Genomic DNA, 24,067 nt, shown 5'->3' with positions numbered 1-24,067 from the left:
TTAAATTTAGTATGAAATTGTCTTTTGAGTGTATTGCAATGAAAAATACTCCAAATTAACAAGAGAAGAAATAGAGAAAATGATAATGGTGAAATAATCACGTGTGCTGGGCGATGAGAAGGAAAGAGGAGAGAAAATTGAAAACCCTTGATCAGAAAGGAAGAAGAAAGGATATTCTTTCTTAAAACAAAGTGGGAAAAAATACCCTAAGATGCCCCTGTGTAAAGCCAGCCACTTTAGAATCTATGGAGGCATGTATGGATTCTTGGAGGAGCGGAGCATCAGTCCATACCTTACTTCTCTTAGTCCTTATCTTTTTTATTCATGGACCAGCTCCATAAAGAGCCCCAATCTTTACTTTGATGCTGACGTGGCACTCCTCGACATTATATAATGATGTCAACCCTCCAAAATTGAGATAGATATAGGTGATCTCCATCAGCCATTAAAAATCCACTAAAATGGAAATCAAAGACTATAAACTACAAAAAAAAAAAGAAGGTAAGTCAGATCAAGAGATTTTGAGCCTAAAATCTGCATGCATCATTATCAGAACCACGTGATCAAGAATTTATCATGTATTTGTTATACCTCCACTCTTATTTTAAGTTTTTGAAATTAAACTTTGTGTCTGTTAGCTGCTTCATTGCTATGATTCTGCAAAATTCTGAATTTTTTGTCAGCATTTCTTCTACTGATTTGCAGGCCACAATTGTGGACTGCATTTATTTTAAGCATAAAAAACTTACTGTATAGTGCCGTTGTTTCTCTGGGGTCATCCCAAAATAATAGGTGTTTATCTGTAAATGTTTCAGTGTGTTTTTTTGTCAATCTTGCAATTTTAGATCTTTTAATGCTTGACAAATGAAACATAATTTTAATTGATGTGGAAAATGGTAGATGTTAAATATGCCACTAAATGTTATTCTAGTCCTGATTAGTTTTCATGTCTTCCATGTGTATATTCTGTGTTATAAATCACATTTGTTATTTCACCTGTGTATTTCTATTTCAGTTCTCTTCTGGACTAAGGATTGTCTTATCACACCCCTTGTGCAGGTGCTTCCAGTTTTCCCTTACTCACCTATCTGTATTTTTCTCTCTTATTTTGGCAGGGTGTTGGTTCTGTTTCTGCTGCTAATGCGGTTTTAGGCTTGAAGAATTCTGTTGCAAGTCCCTCTACTCAGGTACCTTTAAATTTCATTTGTTGACTAAGACTCTACTAATATCAGGAACTGTTGATGAGAGCTTGAAGTTGTTGAATCTATTTGTATTGTGATTGTTTGAATCTTAATATTTTTAAAGCATCTTTCTGGCTTTACTGGTAGTCTTTTTTGCTCATGTGAAAATGATTTCTAGTGTTTTAACCTTATTCATGCCTTTCCTGTCACCTTTTGTTTGTTACTAAGATGCTGAAAAATCGTCCTATAACTAATTGGCTCACCGTCTGATATCTGAAGCACTCTGTGGAGCTTGATGGGTTATTTTTATCTGTTTATATGCTATCTAGTTTGATGACTAAATCGCTTCTTTGATATTGTAAGATTTTATTTGGTATTTTTTTACCAGGCTCCTTTGTCATCAACTGCCTCACAAAATACTGCACAGGACCAAGGTGAAGAAACAGCTTCTCAGGACAGTAATTCTGATATGGCTCCTAGAACACCACCTTCCAAAAGTGGAGCTGTGGAATCTTTGGTGTCATTAGCTTCCTCCAGTGTTAGTTCTGGGACTCCTGCAGGTCCTACTCCTGCTGCTACTTCTAACGTTTCTGGACGCCCATTGGCTAGTGGGCCAACTGCAGCAGCAATACTGTCCAGTCCACTAAGTGTTCGAGGTGTTTCAGATAACTCATCTGCAGCCATGTCTGCATCTATTGCTAATTCATCAAGTTCAGTGAAGGAGGATGATAACATGAGCTTCACTGGCCATAGATCATCTCCAGCCATCCATGAAATTGGAAGTGGAAGAGGTATTAGCCGAGGGATATCCAGTCAAGCATCCATTAGTGCTCCTCTGAGTTTAGGCTCTGCTAGTGGTGTTTCAGGAAGTGGAGCACTAGGTTCAGTCCCTGCAGTCTCTGATTTAGCTAAGAGAAACATGTTAAATGGTGAAGAGAGAATTGGAAGTGGCAACCTCTTGCAGCCTTTAGCTTCTCCTCTAAGCAACAGAATCCTATTGCATCAGGCTTCAAAAACTAATGATGGAACTAATTCAAATGATTCTAATAGTGTTAGTGAGGCAGCACTTATCGGTGGAAGAGCCTTTTCACCGTCAGTTAGTGGAGTTCAGTGGAGACCTCAAAATGCAGCTTTTCAGAGTCAGAATGAAACAGTATGTGTTTTTTTTCCCTCTTCTAAATAGTTTTGCAGCTCCCTTCTCAGAAGATGCTTTTTTTTTTTCTCCTAACTTTTCTTCCTATTGCTTCACATAATTTTGCAGTAAAATTTATTCACTTCTTGTAAATGCCAATGGTTTGTTCGAGAAGTATTCATCCATATCTGCGATTTCAACTTCGGAGAAAAAGCAAAAGACAAATAAATGAATATGAAGATAATTATGCTCATTTCTTGAAAAACATGGGATAAGCTATAATAGGAGTGAAGCATGGAAATAAAACATGTTAGTAATATTTGTTAGTGACTTAGTTCATTTGCCTCTATGTGCTGATACCAGAAAGAAACATCGGTAGAAGATGTCTCATGTATGTCTGCAGATACATATTCAGGCATGATCATTGGATCCTACATGTGATTCTTATATTGCTTGGCACGCTTTGATCTTGCATGTTCAAATTCCAAACTAAGAGATTGAGGCATGGTTGTCATGGAATCTGAAGGTTGCTGCTAGATAATAGAGTACTCAGGAAAAACCACCTTTATGCTTGTCATTGCTTCTTGGATTGCTTGTGGACTTCTCAGTAATTCCTTATCATTATGATATATAATTTACTCAATATTAGACTCTCATGTAATATCGTTGATGAAAGTGACGATCCATTTTGCAACAGTTAAATACATAAATTTTATGCTCTTGGGCATTTATTTAGATAGCAGCGCATACAGCCATATCATGCTGTATATTGTATGATACTGTCACAAGGTATGAACCTCACTTTTGTTTTGTTGGTGCCTACTAGGTACACTCCCTGTATGGTACTGTACTATATCTTTCCAGACCAAAGAATGCCGAACCGACTTGAATTGGGTGGTTCAGCCCACGCTGAACTGTCCTGAAGCTGGCCTAGGATGGTTTAGCCTCTCGGGTTGGTTCGGGCTCGGTTTCATTAAAAGCGCTCTCCCAACTTTGTGTGCAGCTTCGAGAATGACCCCCACACCATCCCCCCACCCCGCGCGCTGGCCGTCTCCTCCCTGCTTTCCCTCCTTCCTCCCTCTCCCTCTTTCATCCTCCCCATCAAACGGTTCAGTCTAGGGGTGTAAAAAATTCCTTTCAAACCACCTAAACTGATCCAAACCAAACCAAGTATGACGGTTTGGCGGTTTAACTGGTTTGGTTCTGTTGAATAAAATAGAAAAATCAAAATTTTGGTTCGGTTATCGATTTACTGATTTATGAGATCCACTAAAACTGAACCGAACTGACAAATCGAAATTAAAACAATTTATATATACACCCGTGTTACACATTTTACATTCCCATCCCTTAGAATATCCTAAGTTCCTCACTTTCATTTTCCCACTCATGACCATTCCTCTTCGAAGGAGAGTAGTTACAATAGCATTATTGGTTACGGTAGCATCATTTTAATTTAAGCTTTAATTATGTTATTTCATAATTAAATAGGTTTCCAATTGAGTTATTAATTTGGACTTTTTTATTTGTTTAAAGTTGGGCTTTGTACTTTATATGAATTAAGAATTTGAAATGTTGATTTAGCTTTATTTCAATCCAACTTGGGCCAAATTTGACTTGATTATGGGCTAGAATAAAGGTACAAAAAATAAAAATCAAACCGACCAATCCGCTTAAACTGAAAAATCATTGAAACCATTCAAATACTTGAAAAAACTATATGAACAAATCGAACCGAAGAAACCAATTATATTTAGTCAAATATTCGATTTTAGGAACCTCTTAAACTGATATGTCGGTTCGGTTTGAAAAAATACTTAAATCGGAACCGACCAAACTGTTTTCAGCTCTAGTTCAGCCATTCCGATTAGGGTTTCCCTCTCCCCCCCCTCCGCATCGGTGGCGGCCCTCCCTAGATACTGGCACCCCCCTCTTTTTTCCTCTTCCTCCTTCCCTTCCCCCTCCCTTTCTCTTCCTCTCTCTCCCTCTCCCTGCCTCTTTGGCTCATGCTATGTTGGTAGTCCTTTGAACTAAGGATCGCTAACTCAGAATCGGATCCCGTGTTGGCCAGCTGGCGGTATGAGTCGATACGCTCTCGTACCGGGCTCGAACCGATATGAAAACGAGGGATGAACCGGAAAGGAAAAGAGAGAGAAAGAGAGGGGGGAAGGAAGGGAGAGGGAGGGAAGGTAAAGGAGGCCGGCAGAGACGCTGGTAGTGGCCATCAAGGCCTCCTATGCTCCACGGCAAATGAGAGCAAAGAAAGAGAGAGAGGGGAAGGGAGAGAAGAGGAGGGAGGTGAAGGCAGTAGGAAGGCCGTCGGATGGCCCAAAACAGCCTTGTGGTGGCCGTGGGGCTGTTTTGGGCCATTTGGTGGCCATGGTGGCCACCCGGCGGCCCTCCGGCAGCCTTCCTACCATCTTCCCCTCCCTCCAGCAGCATCCCCTTCCTTTCCTCCTCTCCCCTCCTTTCTCACTCTCTTCCTCTCTTTTTTTTCTCCCTTGCTCTGTTTTCGTGGGCGTCTAACGTCTGAACCGTACCAATTAGCTGCTACTATGGTTCAGCAGGCTTTGAACCATTTAGTTTGGAGCGGTTTGGCGAACCATGCTCGGAACAACATAGTATGAGTGCATATTGTACCATACCGCTAGCTAACCATTATAAGTCCTGGTACTGGTACAACCAACCTTGGTCCATATTATACTAGTTGGTGCTAGTACCAGTACTTCATCCTTTACCCTTGAGCTTGATGTTGTGGAATTTTGATGCCCCCTGAGAGAGCTTCACATTTATAATTTACCTCTCTCTTTTTTTTTCCTTTTTAAAATTGGAGTTGGATGGCTAATGCAATGTTTAAACAGTATGAATTTCAATGTTGCTTTTGGATCTTCCAAACTCGTGTTAGATTTTTGTTACTATAGTTTTTTGTTGCTATTCTTTTATCTAGGGCCTTCATTTATGTGTTTCTAAAGATCGAAATATGGTTTAGAAACTTACCCAAAACATTTCAATGTTTTATATGTATTTGACTAAAAACCAAACCTCAGAACATCTACGGGAGCTGGAAGTGATGTGTGTAAGCTTGAAGCCTTCAATTGCTTAATTTTAGCTTTAAGTTCAGTCTTTATGCTTTTATTTTTACATTTCGATGGTTTATATCAGTTTTGATGCAGTAACTTAAGTTATAACTGCCTCACCACCTTATTATTTAAATCTTGATTTCTTTTATAAGAGCTGGCTTGATAGAGAGAAGAGGGAAAGAGAGGAGATAGATGCCTCGTCTCATTGAGTGGGGTGATTGTCCCCCTCTCCACTGTCCCTCCTCTCTCCTTATTATCTTAGGCTGCCTTTGTTGTATTGTAAAATCTAGGATTAGTATTCCCATTCAATGTAAAATTATTTTTTCATTGTCATCACCATCATAGTGCTCGTAGTAGTCGCTGTTAGATTCATAATCCCTACTTATTCACTTTTTGTTATAGGCCTTTAGCAATGGGGCACTCTCTTATGGATATCCTTAATAAATTTTTTCTAACAAATTAGAGTATCACATTATGTCCATTATTTCTTCATCATCTCTCTTATTTGTTAGGGATTAATAGTAGAAGGCTGGTTTATTTGGAAAGAACTCAAAACGGGAAAAACTGTATTGAAGGCCCACATGTTTGGGAAAAAGATGGGATGGATTTGTTTCCAAATGAGAATTTTTTCTAGAGATTATAAAGGTATTTAAAAAAAATTGAAGGACATTTGTTAGAAAAAAATTGATAGATGGAACCTACAAGGAATTTTTAAAATTTAAGGTTCCAATTTTATAGTATAATATAAATCAAGGTTCATTGAACAGTTGCATACTATCCTGGACAGGGTGTACTGTACCATACTGGTACCTAACCGAGGCTTGGTATCGGGGGCGTATTGAGTCTTGGTACACCGAATTGACCCATATATCGTGCATATCAATGATGTGTCAGCATGGTACAAGTATAGGGTCCGGTATAAGATTACGAACCTTGGTATAAATAAAGCCCCTTTGACCAGAATAGATAATCTTGGAACAAGTTGAGATTGAACAATAATGTTTGGCAATGATAGGGGCTCTTCCTCCCTTGTTCCCCAACTAATGCAGCATTAAGGGGAGTTAGCCACTGTGTGTAGGTTGGGGATATTCTGATTTTCTTTTTTGTTTGGGTTGCTAGTTGTTAAGCCCTATGCATTATATGAAAACAATGTTATGAAGATTAAATGAAGCAATGATGTCCTTTTATTCTCTCAAGTGTTTGGTGCCTATTCTCGATCTTGCTTCCTCAAGTATTTATTTTTCTCTATTTCCCGCCCCCTTTTCTTTTCTTTCAACACTTGTGTTACCACTTTATGAGCCCTGATATGAAATTATGTTACAATTTAATTTAATTTGTGGCCTTAACAGTAAACGGTTGCATCGGTCAGAGCATCCATCATCCTTTGGTGGAGTACTACACCATATTATGCCATTTTGATGAACACGATCATGTGAACTGATTTCAAAGCCATGAGAACGCCTTGAGAATAAAGATTATGTGATTAGGGAAATATTATGGACCTTAAGTGCAAATACCTTGTAGAAGGATGTAGACTAGAAGATTGATGATATCATGTAAATATTAAAGTTCTTCGTGCAAAGAAAATAAGATATCCTCTCTTTATCAAGTGTAGCTGTTTTTGTTTGTTTATCAAGTGTTGCTGATTGTGGTCAAACAAAAACATATGATGCAAGGCAAGGACAAAGTAACTTGTACATATCTCAGGAGTATGCACCGTCGAATTTTAAAAGTTGTTGTAACAAGATAATGATTTTACTAGGGCATGTCCGTCATATATTGGTTTAGGAACTTTTGGTGGCAGTAAAAATGTTTGGTTATCTGTGGAACAAGTATGGGTGTTACAGCAATAGAGAACAACAAGCCACTGATTTTTATGTTTGGGGAGAGTGGAATGTGCCTGCTAAATGTTGCACTGCAAACTGTTGCTTCCAAAGCACGCGGATGCTGGATCGCAGTTTTTTGATAGTATAGCAAGTATGACACTTATCCAAAACATGTATGCCCTCTCCAAAATCAGCAGGTCCACTGGGTTCCACTTGATAATTTGTTGGGAGCTGAGCGAGGAGTCAAGTTAGTCATCCTCCTCCTTGATGGTTTAACTATCTATGTAGGATTCTTTGACTGACACCAACTTTCAAAAGCATGAAAAGTACAAATTATTTCTTGAAAGTTTGGGACTAGTGAAGTCGTACACATTTGGTGGATGAGACCAAGGTTCATTGAGTTGGTATCGGAGATCGTATCAGCCACTGACTCCCTCATCTCATTGGCTGAATGTCTGATATCAGGTGTTTAAGATTCTTGACTTAATGAGAAGCCATGAAATTTGACCAAATTATTGGTCTTCAAAGAATTCTATGTTCGTAGGCATACAATTCTTATGTTTTACTTGCAACTGCCATGACTAGATTCTTCCTCAAATCATTTGGAGTTCATTGATAAATCAGATGTTATGTGGCATACATGTTTGTGCAACACATCATCATTTCTTTCACTAGAAGAAAATTGTAAAATGATTAGCATTTGATACTTTTACAAACATGATTCTTCCTTTTTTGTGTCGGGGGTGTATGGTGCCCTGCTTCATAGTAAGCTACTGGATGAGCTTCTTCCACTATGCATTGAAATTTTGGGGCCACCATTTCCAATGTAAATCCATCAGCATCAAATTTTGCTTACGAAATACTCTCAAGTGTGTTTGTAAAATTAATTTCTGATGTTCTTTCATCTCTTTATTTTAAAATTCTATATTATCTAATTTATTTTGGGTTTAATTTGGTTTTATATTAAGAAACATTTATGATAGTTTGATTTTAATCAATGATGCTTGTTTCTTTTATTATGTCAGCATTAATATTTCTTGACGTAATACAAAATCGATTCTCTAGAAAAGAGATAGATCACATAGTTCTTTGACTTGGTCAAGTTTTAAGTTTTCTCTTCCTTGGTGGGTTTGAGAGTTCTTTCTTCCTTCTTTCAGTCTTTCTTCCTTTTTAGCATTCTTCTATTTTTTGGCTTACCTATTTGTTGTCTTTTTGTGTCATGATTTCATAAATATCTTATTACATCTACTTTGCTACATTTTACTTTAAGTGCACTCCTCCACTTTGGTCTTGTGATTCATGATTGTGTCCCCCAAAGGATTTCTCTAGGCAATCCCAAATCATATGCATTTTTGAGATCAAGCATGCTTAGATATAATGTTAAGCAATAGGACTTGCAAAGTTTTGGAGAAAAAATCATTAACAAATGCTATCCTAATATTTAACAAATTGGGTGGAATAATTGCCCCAAGATTTGAATGTTTGATGCACTTTTTTTTTTAGCAAACTATAAATTAAATTTTATAGTTCAGATTGCTAATAAGTTTTTTTCTTGTTATGGAGTTGCCTTTGAAAAAAAAAGGACGAAAGAAGGAAGAAAAAATCGGGAAGAAATGAAAAGGGGTGGTAATTTCCATCCTTTCTGTATTTTATAGAATTTCCTGAGTTCTCTTCGAAATAATATATGTTCCCATGTTGCGTTTTAGTGTTAGCTTTGCACTTAACTGGGTTGACAGTTCTAATTCAAGATAATTTGAAAAAACTTTGAGAATGAATAGCAGCAGTCTAGCTGGTTGTTTGATTTTTGCTGTTGATATGTCAATGTGCTTTATTTTCTTTTTCATATTTCTTTTCCTTAGATGATTTAGGCTCTAAGGCAATTTTATCTTAGGTGAATATTTGTTTCATGATATCAACCATGACCGAGCTGCTATATTGTACCTTTGAATTATAGCACCCTGATCATCATCTATGTTTGGCAACTCTGATCCCTTTTTGGTGCATAACATAAGAGTTTGATAGAAATTAAAATGGGGTCTAATTTAGAAGATTCACTTGCTGTATGCTTTTTTTCAGGGTCAGTTTCGTGGACGGCCTGAGATTGCTCCTGACCAAAGGGAGAAATTTCTGCAACGGCTGCAACAAGTGCAGCAACAAGGCCACACTAACCTTCTTGGTGTTCCACACCTTTCTGGTGCGAATCACAAGCAATTATCTGCACAACAGCAAAATGCACTTTTACAACAGGTCGTTTCTTCCTTGAACCCAAAACTTGTCAAATCTTATGTTTTCAATAAAATCTTATCTTTATTCTGATGATTTACATATTAAAGTCTGTGAGACTGGTTTTAGGGATTTCTTTTAAGAACTGCTTTATTGAAACACCTTTTCTGTATTTAAGAAAAGGTTTCTTGTTTTCAAACTATGGCAGAATGCATATGGTTGGTCTTGGAAAGTCGATATAATATTGGCACCATTTTGTGCCTATGTATCTTTGATTGTTAACTTATTTTTCTCATAAGCCTTTTTGGAAATTGTTATTCCTAAAAGAACATAGGTTTTGTGTTTAAAGTAGATTAATATAAAGTATCATGGGATGGAGTTTTTTAAGCAGCAGCTTTGTTCTTGGCTTATTAGAATGTTTAGAGGCTTTAAACCTGGAAGGCCCTGTTTTTGCAAGAGCGAGCCTTGAATAAATGGATTAAATTATTCCTAACCAACTCTGCTTCAGAGTAAATTATTTCACTGCATAGGGTGGAATAATTCATTCTGAGTTGAAAGGAAAACAGTACTGCCCCCAAGGAAAAGGTGGATTGGTAAAGGATCTGTAGCAGGAATAGCTAGAATAAGCAGGTTAAAGGGGTCCTATTGGATGTGCAACTTAAACCAAATGCAGCAAAATATGCAGTGGGCAATGTAGTAGCCATATTTTTGAGAAAATCTTGAGTTATAGATGATTGTTTCATTGAAAGAATGATTCTCTGGATTATCCTTAGATAATTAATTGATCAATGACCTATTAGTTTTCACAAACTAAATGATATATTCACGGAGGCACAGCTTATTGTGGAACATTCATGGGCTAAATTCTATCTGCTGCTGCTGCTGCTTGTGGTGGTAGTATTTTAGCTATTGTTTGATTTCTTTCCTCTCTTTTAGCTGAGTAATCCACAGATCTATTAGAAGTCTTACATCCTTCAGTTTACTGCTTTTCTCCTCATCGAATTGTTCCGAAATGCCAAACTTGTGGCTATGTTGGCAGGGGTAGTCTGTGACTGCTGTCATCCCTAATGCTAGTGTTAGAAGTAGCTGCTGAAATTGGTAAACAAACAGATAGTAAGATTGATTTTTAACTTAAATTCTGCAATTGGCATTAAGCTAATCCAAGTTACTCTGTTCATGAATTATTTAATAATATTTAGGTCCCTTTATACATGAAGTGGGCCTTGGGCTTATTTGATGTGGTTATGGATAAGAAAGACGAATGTCATACTTAATTGTTAATCGTGGATGTCTAGGACAAAAAATGCCTTATTTATTGTCATGTTGGAGCGGAAGGTATCTATGGTGTCACACCATCTTGGTATTTACTTTTTGCTGGTAGCCTTAAATCATTATATATCATGTATACAAGGTTCAAAAAATGGTTCCAGCTGGAGCCTAAATATAATATGTCTCGTCCCAGTGCTTTAAAATGTTCACTTGTCAATCAACACCTCTTCATTGATGAAAGAAACACTAAAAACTTATAGAAAATGAAGAACTTGGAAAAGTCTAAAGAAATCAGAATAGTATCTTATGCACTAAATTCTTAACAGGTACTATCGTCATAGAGCTGGTGCACATGAATAGTTTGGAAGTATTTGATGGATAATTTTAGTTTTAGCAGTTGATGTGTGTTTGTTTTTTCTTTTCTTTTCCTTTTTTTTGTCCAGAGTTTGTGTTTGCAAATGTAAGTTGATACATAAATAGGTCGTCTAGGTTAAGATCAACCTTTTCAGAGTGTAAATTTGGTTGAGTGAAATTTAAAGATCTGAATTATTGAAAAGGAAAATTTAAATCATAAGGTGTGATCTACAACAGTTAAACTGCCTGTGAATAAATAATTAATTGTTTTTGAGATCATGTGCCTATGCATCTATCAAGGTTTAAAATATCAAGGTACAAGGGTATATGGATTGGAGGTGAGTTTAGTATGCAAGGTATTGAGGATTCTGCTGACAGAGTATCGATCGTATCTATAGGTATGGCTAGTATACCATTGGTACCGCATTTTTTTGGCATTTAAAAATCTGATTGCTACCGTTTTATCGTGATCTCTTGTTTCAATGCTATGATTTTGCAAGGAAAAAAGTGAGGAGTATTGGTTTAAGTGCCTTAATTTTGTTTTTTGTTTTTGCACTGAAGCCACTGACATGCATGTTTATCATATAAAATCACATAACTTGAAATCAAAAAATTCATTTAAAACATATGTTAAAATTAGCAATTGAAATGCAGTTAGGTTATTAGATATAATTGAATTTGATGGATCAAAACTGATGAAGATATTTCAAGTGTCATACATACATGTGGAATTTCATGTAATTGAAATTCATTTTTGAAATTCTTCATTTTAAGTTCTAAAATACCAAACCTGGTTAAGATTCAAAATATAATTTTAGCCAAAATCAACTAGGAAATCTATTTAAATTTCTTTGGAAAGACATGCAGTCTAATGAATATCGAAGGTTTCATGTTCAGGTTAGAGCAAATTTTATTAAAAAGCAGAAGCAATAGAGAGAAAAATAGGGCTGCCATAAATATATGGTAAACCAATTGTGTTCCATTGTTGACCAACACAAGAGACTTCAAAAAGGAAAGTCAGGTATATTAAAAAGATGTGGAAAATTATTCATTTAGTATATGGTGCTCTTTATGATAAGCAGACTCTTTGTAGGGTTCTAACTTGCTGAGAAAAAATTTGAAAAGTGGCTATCATGTGTACAGTCAAAGTGTAAAGGCGAAAGATATCAGTACATAGCCAATTTTTTTGCGACGGAGTGAGCCAATTTTTTTGCGACGGAGTGAGCCAATTCATTTAGTAGTCAATTAAAATCAAACTTAAAGTTCACCATGTAACCAAACACCCCTCAAGGTGTTTTTCTTTTATTAACTCCTAATCACAATAACAGAAGAAAATCTAGGGGTTAATAATCTTGGGTAACACACAAGCAGTCTTTCACTATAAAATTTATCTTGGTAATCAGCTCAAGTAATGAGAGGCCCATTGGGTTTATTTATTTATCTTTTCTCTCACTTCTAATTGTCTATCCAGTAGGAATGCCTGAGTCAAAAGTACTATTCTTTCAGATTAGGAATTGATCCACTTGAGCAGTTAAGAATAGCATGTAAGTTCTTTCAAGGACACTGACTGTAAAATAAAATTATGTAGAGGCTACTAAAAGTTTTTGAATTTTGATTTTGTCCTCCTTGTCTTGAACAAATAATTGGTATGAGTTCATATATTAGCAGAATCACTTTGTTGTGTATGAGTTTGACATATAACAAGAGGATGCTTTCGATCCAATTCTAGATTAGATTGCTCAACTTAATTTGTTGTTTCTTTTCCTTAAAACCAAAATTCAAACAAAAATAAGGTTGTTTTAGCCCCCTTCATCAGAAATTCTGAGGCCAAATCCGATGAAGCTTGGCATAGGATTCTCACATGGTCTATCTTTTCTTGTTTTCACCATGTGGGAAACAAGCCTTTTTCCTATTGAACACCATGCTCAAGTGTTACCAGGTAATATTGCTAGATTTGGCATTGGTTTGATGTTGATACAGGGCAATTGATGTTTGCCCGCTTGATTTGGGGTTGATTCTAGCAGTTCAGGTAGTATTTGAGTAAAATGAACCCTCCCCGCTGCGCCTGGTACCTGTTTAGGGTTAGTATAGTATGTAATGAGCAATACATACCAAACCGAACAGTTTTTCAACATACATAGAACTATTACAAAATGGATGACATAAATAGAGTTAGTGTACTAAATTGCCAGACAAGCTATACAATAAAAATCTAAATTGTTGCTTGTAATTGAGGTCTAGATATCCTCTAGCTATTGCAAGGAATAAACTCTTCTCCAATTGATGCTAAAACATGTTCCTAATCATCATTTGATGGTTCATACACCCCCACGCGCTTCACACTAATACGTCCTAATTACTCTTCAAACATGATTTTTCATTTCTGGCCCATTTTTAGATATCCTCCATTTTTCATCTTAATATGGTTATGGAGTCCTTGATCTAAATCAAAATTCACCCTAAACATTGTCTAGACTCTTCTCAACCATGTCCTATGCTAACCCCAATTTTTCCTTAATCCATTTTGGTGTAATTACACCAAAAAGATCATGTTTTTCATTTGACCAATGTTTAATGATTGGTTTCCTTATTTTTTCCTTAATCAAGCCACTAAACCTTTCTCATTTTGTCTAAAAATTTTAGCCTAATCTCGTCTTGTTATTCACTCTTAAACCCTTGGCTATTGAAAAAATTCCTCTAAAAACACCTAAAATATCTACCATTGTGAGATTGCACCTGACCCATTCTGTAATTGGAATTTTATTGAACATTCTTTACATCATCATGTCCTTTATTTCCTTTGATCAATTCCATCAATCGTAGCCTAAATTCCATCCATCACCCTCCATTAATTCATATCTCACTTATTTATTTACTTAGGTGCATACCATGATCACAATTTCTAATCATATCTATGTGCCTGCGCTATCACCACCTCTAATGACCCTAAATTGCATGATAATTATCACATGCTCTTACCTTGGGATCCCACTACCTAGATTTATGCCACTTAGCACGCTCTCCTACCATCTCACTTAGCACGCTCTCCTACCATCTCACTTCTTCTAAAATCCTTCTATAACCAGTTCTTCCCTCCATGTGCTAAGTGTCCTCAAATATATGTCATATTTTAAGTTGATTCTCTTGCACCATATGTAATTGCCTAATAAGGAAAAGGAGATATTTCTCCATAACAACCCACCCCTTTCTCCAAGTCTAGATCCATGACATGCATTGGTTCCGTCGGTTGTTTTGTGTTTCTTCCTCTCTTAAACCATCACTACTTGATCCATTTACTATCCTTGCCCTTGATCTCTCCTTAATTTTTTTTTTAAAAAACCTTCACTTAAACCCTTGAATCTAGGATTTGTTTCATCAATGTCCTTTCTCTGCCCCTAGATCTTCTACTTTCCCTTCTGTCCTTGCTGATCCTAGCCATCCACTCAAGAGAAAGCAAACCTCTCCCCCTCTACAAAATCTTAGCCATCAATTTCATCAATCCTAGTGATCTAACCCTCAACCAACCACAAACCAACACCTTATAGTTCTCTCCTAGCCCTTAGCTATATGAAAGACTCTAAAATCCCTTATCCTAGCCATCTATCCTACCCTCTTCCTCCTATAAATATCCCCACCTTTTTGGAGAAAAGCAGAGAAAATTGGCTTCTTGGGGAAATCATGCTTTAAGTGGACCCTAGGATCCCTTCTTCTCCCATCTAACTTCATCATTTACCTCTGCCACTAAAAGAAACCCTAATTCAAGAATTCAAGAGTTCACCAAGCCATGAAGCTAGGAAAAGAAGGCCTATGTCTATCCCTTTAGTTGAGGGTTCTCTTCAACTAACGGTCTAAGACTAAGGGCAAGGGTAGAGGATGTGGCTAAGAAATGCATTGGGGCGCTACACCAACTCCCATCTCTCCCTCTCTTCATTCTTCTCTCATCTCTCTTTTTTTTTTTTAATTTTATATTTATGTTATTTTCGATCTATTTGTGTTTTATTTTTTTGGTTGACAAGGTAGTAGATTTAAGAACACTAAACTAGCCTTTAGACCTACATTAGAGGGATGTTAGGATGTAGACCTTGTAGTCCTTAAACTAATATAGATCCTTACCCTATAACAATCCCTTCTTTTTCTTCATTTAGGTTTAGCTTGGATTTCCTAAACCCTAAAATTTCTTTGGGGACTCCATTGAAACATGACCTTTGAGGGGTGACGAACACTAGGCACCAACTATTTCGATTTCATTTAATCCATAAACCACAGGAAGTTGTTGTAGGATGCTATAAAAACTTTTGGCTTTGGGATGCCATATAGCTAGGGGTTTCAAAAAATTACAGTTTTTGTTCTGTATGTGGTTACAAATAGCAGGTCACACTCAGTGTGTATGTAGTAGTGTGGTATGATGGGTGGGTGGGGCAAGGTGACGTGTGAGTTTGTTTGTATGTGTGGATGTGGGGGGTTGGGATAGGATCGGCAAGATTTGCAAAGTCGTCCTGAATCGGACGGTTCGGGGCATGCCCAATTGGATCAGTGGGGCATCGGGACGTTTCCGGCTTGGAAAGCACACCCGCCAGTGCTGAGGGAGAAAGAGAGGGAAAGAGAGGAAGAGAGAGGAGGATGCTGTCGGAGGCCGGCAGTGGCTCGCTGCGGTCGCTGGAGGGTTGCGGATGCCTCCGCGACTGCGGTTCGCCCGATATGGCTGTTAAACAAGAAAGAGAGAGAGAGGGGGGAACACCTCACCGGAGGAAGGACGGGATGGTGGGGGGGGGCTGTCGGAGATTTTCGAGAAACTATCGTGGCCAGCGGGTGGCGGAAACCGTGCAAGTAGAGTCGCAGTCACGGAACAGGGGCGACAACTCCTGTTCACTCATCGGTCCTTTTTTAAAAACAGAGATGAACAGTGAAGCGGGCAAATGGTTTGCTGGCTTCACTTTTTAAAAGACTTTTTAAAAAAAATTTAAAAACAGTGAAGTTGGTAATTGGATCGCTGGTTTCATCTTTTGATTTTTTTTAAAAAAAAGCAAAAACAGTGAAGCCGGCAAATGATTTGCATGCTTCACTAAAGTTCTGATTTTTTAAAAAAATTTCGTGAAATAGAGGTGCCGTCTCTGTTTTACGTCCGCAGCGCTGTACGCGTGGACTGTGCCGTCCAACGGCCACGAAGGCCCCTTCGACTCCTTCCCCTCCCTCCTTTTTTTTTCCCCCCTCTCTATTTCTCTCTTTTTTCCTCTCGGTTCTCGTGTCGGTTCGCGACGATCTGATATGGTACAGACCCGTGCCAGCCGGCTTGTCCATACTGATCCGTACTATCGGCCGGCCGGCAGGAGCTCTGGTATCGAGTCTGCAAATCTTGGGATTAGGATTAACGTAGTATAGATATGTCTATTTGATTGTGTACCTGCTGATATTATCAATTCTGTGTCTGAAGACGAGAAGACCAATTGCACTGTCTTCTCCCATTCATAGACACTTATTTTTTTTCATCTGGGTATGTTTATTTTTGAAGTGGCTTTGTAGATTTTTTTTGGCCATCCATTGAGCTTATTAAACGAGAAATTGTGTTACCGTTTTTGATCTTCTAATTATAATATATGTACTCATGAATGTTGAATAAGTTTAATGAGTTGTACAAGTATTTAAAGTTTAGATGCTGTGCCAACGTTTCAAGCCAATTGTGATATAATATAAATCTAGATTCCACAACTATGTTTTCTTTACAATATTAAGTGAGACCACCTTCAAGAAATTATCCCGTTGACTTAATATTTTAAAATCAAGGAAGTGGAATGCAGTCATTTTGTTGAAAGCATTCCATTAAAAATTTGTGGGATAGGAAATATGTAAAAATCAGCTTCATCACCCTTTATAGGTAGTTTGAGACTGTTTCACAATGTAAATCAAGGATTCAGGTCCTAGTTGGACGTTCCACGGGACACTGCGACATGATACCATCCTATGTATCAGGACAGGACCATCCCGCTAGCATCCCAGCATCATGATCGGGATGTCCTTGGACATCCTATGTCCCAAATATTGGGACGGTGGCGCGTCCCGTTCCATGAAAAAATTGGGACAGCCCCATCCCATGGGATTTAAAACCTTAATATAAACAATTCAGAGTTCCACATTAATGTGGTTTACACCTTGTGAGTTTGAACATTGTTATGTCAGAAATTTTACCTTGGCTAGGGCTCTAGGTTCATGCACAGTGGTGTGAACAAAAGTTTTAAGCAGGAACCATTAAGACTCATAATTATGAACATTGAAATGATATTTTATTTGTCAAAGCTACTTGTTGAATGTAGGTAGACTGCTGTTTATACATGTAATGTCTATTGTGTTTTATCTTATGCTTCTACTTGGAACTTTCCTGATTGTCCTCTGGTGATGTTGTGATTTTTAGTAAGCAATAATAAGTGGATGTTGTTTCATTTAATAGAGGATGAGTTATGCTTATCTGATGAGATTTTCTGGTTGTATGGGCATCCAACCCCATTTATTGGGGTAGAAGGGACTAAATCCATATGTTAATGTTTTTTCATTATGGTACTAGAATCTTTTAGTGAGCCTTTCTTTGCCTTTTCATAATAGTTATCTTAGTTATACTGCCCTCTAAAAACCAAAATTTGGTTAAACTATGTGATCTTCTTAAGTGTCTTTCTCTTTTTTAAGCAATAGCTTTCTTACTTTTTGAGCTCTTTTAGTAGCTATATTTGGAAGAGGATTAGTTTAACTTAATTGCCCTTTCCATAAGTTGAGACCTTACGAGTAGGTTCTTCCTAGAAATTTACCTACTTCAGAATCTTCCTGGAAACGTGTGTGCATCCACTTCCTTAGCACTAATGATTGACTTACGAAACACCCCACCTGTTTCCCCTTCTGATTCAGGTCACTTAGGCTGAGACTATTTATCTTATGAAGATTCATTTATGTTTTGTTTTCATATTTAGAGCTCAAGTTTTCCTCTGGGTGATGGTTCCAAAAAACTTCCCGTGATCTGGCTCTTCCTTTGTTCAGTTGAAATCTTGTTTACTTAACAGAAGAATAGGGCTGAGATTGTGCTACTCATTTTTTTGACAATTGCAATGATCTCTTTGTTTGATCATGGGTGAACATGTTTAGACTGCTTGGAAAGATTCCTTTGGCATCTGTCTGGAAACTTACACTGGCATATATTGAATTTTGGCCATAGGTTGCATGAAAACACCTATGCTGACATCAATATCATCCTCAGCACTTGAAGACCTATGCCACCTGTATCTTGGTTGAGAGTTCACTGGAAACCGAAAATTCTTGACGACCATCCTAATTTCTTGGGTTACAAGTCAGCAAAAACCATAAAAAAAAATGTTAGGTTATATATTGCTGCATTGTCTTTTCAAAACTTCTCAGGGAAACTTATATCCTGGTTGTAGGGTTTGTTTTCAGTACACTGTGCTAATTTGCTTACTAAAGAGGCTGCTTTTAGGGGAAGCTTTATCTTTGTTGATATGGATCAGGAAGTTAATTTCTGAAATTTTGAGGGATGCTTATCTTGCATGAAGCTTGTATATCTATTTGAAACAACCGTAGTACTGAAGTAGTCATTCATGAAATGCATTTACTCTTAAAGATTTTTAAATATGTTATCAACATATTGTCTGATGAAATTTTCTGTGCAGCTTAATTCTCAAAGTTCTATCTCACCTCAAGTGGGATTAGGACTTGGAGTACAGGGACCAAGCCTTGCTTCTGTTACGCCAGCCTCGCAACAGAAGGCAACTCCAATTCTTCAACAGTCCTCACCACATCCCCTGATTCCGACTGGACCAAAGGATGGAGGTATATTTATTATTCCTTTTTAAAATTTGTTGTTTTACCACAATTAATTGTCAACCATTTTGCATTTTGTAATGCAGATGCTGGACACCTGAAAGTAGAAGATCAGAATCAGCAGACGTTGTCTGATGATATGAACGTTGAAACTGCTACAAATTCTGGTTTCAACAAGACTGTCAACGATGATGACTTGAAGGCACCGTACATGGTAGAGACTCATCAATTTGAGTATATAGTCTTTATTCATTCTAGGGAATGCTAAACTTGAAACCCCAATTTTGGATTTTCATCCTAAAGCTTCTGCTGGGGATGGAAATTTGCTCTATTAGGACTTTACTGGTTGAATTTGATTCATAAAGAAATAGGATTCTTTGCTTTGTCCCTTCCTGTTATTTAATGAAATGACAAGTCTAACATTAATGGCAAATGCAGACTCCTTTGACACCTTTCCAATTTCATGCATTAATTGAACCGGTTTCTGTGGGCAGGAACTAGTTTTTCTGCCATTAAAATATCTGCATCACATGAACTTATGAAGATCTGTCTGTCTTAAAGGTGTTTCTTATCCTATAATTGTCGACCATTTGCATTTGCTATTATTATACATCTAGACATAATTTTCTTTGCCCAGCAAAGATGTCACTACTCTTTTGGAATGTTGAGGCAACTCATTATTCCTGACAGGTATGGTTGCTCACCAGTTCATAAACCTGTCATAACAAGTCCACCAGGAAACCCTTGGTGAATGTTGAAGTTGGAATATATTATTGGTTTAAAGGGGGTTACTCCGTATGCACTAATTATGTATCTATTAGTTGCTTATCTTAGAAAAATGAGTAAAAAAAATCATAGCATGTATGTGTGTGTGTGTGTGTGTGTAACAATTGTCAGAAATTCTTCTTGATAAAAATTGCTTTTTATAATAGCCTTCTTTTAAATAAAAAATGACAGTTTGTGGAGATAATCAAATCATTAGCATTTGTAATGTCTGAAAACTGTAAAGTGTAAAGGCCTTTTTTATTTGGGGGATTTTCTCAGGGCACAACTTCACCATCTATGATAGAAGGTACCCAGTTACCCAGAGATACTGATCTCTCACCTGGGCAACCATTGCAAGCCAGTCAGTCTTCAGCAGGCCTTGGTGTTATTGGTCGAAGAAGCATCTCAGACCTTGGTGCCATTGGAGATAACCTTGGTGGATCAGCTGGAAGTTCTGGTGGAATGCATGATCAGATCTATAATATGCAGATGCTTGAAGCTGCATTTTACAAACTTCCACAGCCCAAGGACTCAGAACGTGTAAAGAGCTATGTTCCGGTAGGAAAACACTGCATGCATCACCATACAATCATTAATATAATTTTTTAAGAGTATCCCTTTATGTTATTTCTTTTTGATGTAAGGATGTTCTTTTTCTATATTTCCAGAGGCATCCTGCAGTGACTCCTGCTAGCTATCCCCAAACTCAGGCCCCAATCGTAGACAATCCTGCCTTCTGGGAACGATTGGGTCTTGATCCGATGGGCACCGGCACAGATACCTTGTTCTTTGCATTTTACTATCAACAGGTATCTTGTATCCTCCTTTTAAAGCGGTTACAATGTTGCTTTAAATTCCAAATTTCAATTTATACTAATGTTGAATATATTTCAGAACACTTACCAGCAATACTTAGCTGCAAGAGAATTGAAAAGGCAATCGTGGAGATACCACAGGAAATATAACACATGGTTTCAACGGCATGAGGAGCCAAAAGTTACAAATGATGAATATGAGTGGGGAACATACGTATACTTTGATTTCCATATTGCAGATGATGGTTCACAGCATGGATGGTATGTTTTGTTCCTTCAGATATACTTTTACCTGTTTCAAGAATCTGTGGTTTCTTGTTTGGGCCAGTTGTTATTACAAGAACTATGTTTTCACTGCTCTGGCCTTTCAAACACTTGGTGGGAACCATTAATCTGCCAACTAATGATTGCCTTAGACCCATGAAAATGATTGTCATTCTGAAAGAGACTTCAAAGCATGATTGGTTGATGGCCTTGATGATTTCTTGATAAGGTTACCATTTTAGTTAAATAATTTGCTTCTTTTGGTTGACAAGGAAAAGAAAAATATTGAAGATCTATTTTCTAAATGCTATTGGTTTCGATGAATTTTCCTGAAATCCTCTTTGTTGCCTTCCAAATCATACTGACTTCTTGCCGCTGATTGCAGGTGCCAAAGGATTAAGACCGAGTTCACATTCGAATATAATTTTCTTGAGGATGAGCTTGTTGTGTAGAATCACATTATATTGACAATTTAATTTCATGTTTTGGTGCATCATGATCAAAGGTTTGTAATTTTCTTTAGTTATCAAATTTATGAACTAATTTTTAGGTAATCAATTAAGACAACCGTTTTAGTAAGATATAAACTCTGAATCTTATCTGTTCCTTTTTAACTAATGTGATGCTTCACATACAAGTTTGACCCTATTCTTTTAAATTCTCCAATGTTCTAGCCCCTAGAAGAAAGGAACAGGATTTTTTTTGGCTATGACCTGTAGCTTTTCGTAAACCAAGCCTACTAGAGAGGAAACAGATCTGAATGCATCCACTACGAGCTGCAGAGGTGAATCTGCTATGAGTTCAGGAGCCTGCGACGGTGAATGAAATCGATATAGTTGATTCCTTAGGCGGGAGCTGAAGACCCATCTACTCCATAAAACCATAATGCCCACAGATCATGGCTGCTTGAGATTGATTGAGCCAATGTTGGCAATCTGCTCATTACAGTAGTGACAATAGTTCGCTTCTAAGTTCTGACTCTGGCAATTGACAAACCATTTAGTGTTGTGGGGGGAACGTTCGGGTAGCTTTTTAGTCTGATGCAAGTGAGCTGGACTTTCAGCAAATATCAACACCAGTTGCAGTTCGACATGTGTAAGTGCAATAACATAGTTAAATAAGTAACTTTGTCTTTTAGTCTCCATAAGCAGATACCTGGACATGGAACTTAAGATTGATACTCTTTTTCCTACTGCTTGTGAAAGATGCACCTAATATTTGGAATCTGGATTCTCTCTAGACGTTCGGAAATTATATTAGGTGAGCAAATGTACTGAAGTTTCTTGGCAATTATTCTGCACAATTTGCTTCAGAAATGCAAGGTTTTTGAGCTATAGCAACATGGATCATCAGAGGAGATGCATAGGATTTGCTGTGTGATATGAGTTTAAACAATAACACGTGCAAAGCTATGGCCCACCTGAATGAGCTAGTAGTAAGAGAGACAATGTAATGTATGTTGATTAATGTTGATGCACGCTTAGAAACCCTGCGGCTAGTTTTTTAGCCTGGGGAGCGCGTATTCCGCCTAGATTTCAGCGTGAGTTCGTAAAAATTTTTCTATTTTTAATTTTTCCCCGTAAGGAATGCGATGGTTGCATGCTACCATCTAGGCTCCAATCTGGGACCTTCTAAAGGAGACCATGCCAACGAGCTAGACCCAGTCCTATCCTGGAGTTTGGTAAAACTGAAAACTTATGATTGCATGCAAACTTTTGGTCTTTGGTGATGTATGTTGAAGCGAGCAAAAGTTTGTCTTCATTTGGCATTTATTGTTATAAACTGGACGAGCTATGCTGGGTTAAGATTAGATTGGGCTCATCTTTAACAAGCTGCCAATCTGAGCTGGTCTGGACCCAGCAATTAGCAGCATTGAGGTTGTATCTTTTGTGCCAAAGGAGGATTCACCTTCACACGAATCCACCGTTGGGTCGTGGAATGATCACTTCGAGATCTGTGCCGGTGAATAACAAGAGTTTGAAGTGCTTTGAGATGTGTGGAGTGCCATCCAACGGTCGATGTCATGAAAGGTCTGTCATTCTTATCCCGAACCCCAATTAAGTTGATTTCCCTTATTAAATCCAACGTAACTCCAAAATATTTAGCCCACAAAATTTAGGTTGGTTGGATCAGGTTCATTCCCCACCTGAGCCCACCAAAGTGTTTCATACTGGCCCAGCCAGCCCAATCATGTGGAGCTACATGTCCCTTCCACCAACGTGCATCCCTCCTTTTAAGTTGAGGCTGCTATAACGGGATTCCAGTATAAGTCAATCATCTAATCTTGCTAGTAAGGTGTTCAGCCCTTGTGCTTCGTGTAATCATCCCTCCACGTCTCATGGACGAATTTCACTAATAAATATCGAATAATGTTGAATGTGTAAAAAGAATTAATAGAATTTGTGTTCACAATGTCCCTATTGGATGTTCGATTCACTATTTTTTTTTTTTTCTTTTCATTGTGCTCTTTTTTCTTCCTTGTATCCCCTTTTTAACATGATTGATTTCATATTTTCTGCACTTATCCCCTACAAACACAACCTCTTGCGCATTAGAGCATGGCATTACATCTGTGCTATAAGAAATTAAACCAAAAAAAAAAAAAAAAAAAATTTACAACATGTCCCTCCTGTTGGCTGTGGTGCTTAAGTTGTTATGAGGACCTGTTTGCTCGAGTCAACTCCATTATATGGATCACTTAGTATGCATGTCTTGGAAGCACATAAAATCTAGCAGGTGGTTATATTGTCTATGTTGATAGTAATGTAATCTTTCTCATCCTTTTGTGCTCTTTGTTTTGACTTGCATATGCTTTCCAACTTCATATTAGAACGACTCTCACGCACTAACAAGCTTGTTAGAGGATTATGCGTTTTCTCTGTTTCTTCCCTGATGTATTAGTGACTCTGGACGTCAGCAGATCACCTCATACCATTATCAAAAGGTTTACTGTAAAATGTTTGCTAAGGGTCTTCATGGGTGCACGCAAAAGTATTACGTAGTTACTTAGTCCGGTGGAAAAGATTTGCTTCCTTGCTACTTGGACAGAGAGATATGGAGAGAAGAAAATAGGAGAGAAAATTGGAGTCCCTGTTTGGTTAAGAGAGAAGAGATTCATTTTGTCTTGTTTAGTTAGAAATTTAATGGTAAAGAAGAGAAAGAAGTTAAAATCCCTCATTTGGATAATATATCAGGAGAGAGGGAAAAACCAGAGAGAGATAATTTCTCTTCAAACCCCTTTTTTCCAATCTCTTCAAAAGTGAAGAGGTTGGAGAGAAGAAACCCCCTTCTATTATCTAATGGGAATATGTAATATGATTCTTTTGCCACGAGAACCGATTGC

General features: G+C 37.6%; 1 protein-coding gene across 3 annotated transcripts in view; it reads left to right on the top strand.

Moving 5' to 3' along the window:
- The window catches only part of LOC105038789 (uncharacterized), a 45,292-nt gene extending 23,981 nt beyond the window's left edge, over positions 1-21,311 (top strand). For all 3 annotated transcript variants that reach the window (XM_010914691.3, XM_073260973.1, XM_073260966.1), the window contains 9 exons: positions 1,116-1,187; positions 1,570-2,334; positions 9,296-9,466; positions 18,730-18,889; positions 18,967-19,094; positions 19,925-20,203; positions 20,314-20,454; positions 20,540-20,721; positions 21,110-21,311. In XM_010914691.3, coding sequence (XP_010912993.1) covers positions 1,116-1,187; positions 1,570-2,334; positions 9,296-9,466; positions 18,730-18,889; positions 18,967-19,094; positions 19,925-20,203; positions 20,314-20,454; positions 20,540-20,721; positions 21,110-21,176 — 1,965 coding nt within the window. In that variant the 3' untranslated portion in view covers positions 21,177-21,311. The remainder of the gene's footprint in view (positions 1-1,115; positions 1,188-1,569; positions 2,335-9,295; positions 9,467-18,729; positions 18,890-18,966; positions 19,095-19,924; positions 20,204-20,313; positions 20,455-20,539; positions 20,722-21,109) is intronic.
- The last annotated feature ends 2,756 nt before the right edge of the window (positions 21,312-24,067 follow it).

This window comes from Elaeis guineensis, chromosome 1 (assembly GCF_000442705.2).
Source record: "Elaeis guineensis isolate ETL-2024a chromosome 1, EG11, whole genome shotgun sequence".
NCBI lineage: Eukaryota > Viridiplantae > Streptophyta > Magnoliopsida > Arecales > Arecaceae > Elaeis > Elaeis guineensis.
This window is presented reverse-complemented; position numbering and strand designations above follow the sequence as displayed.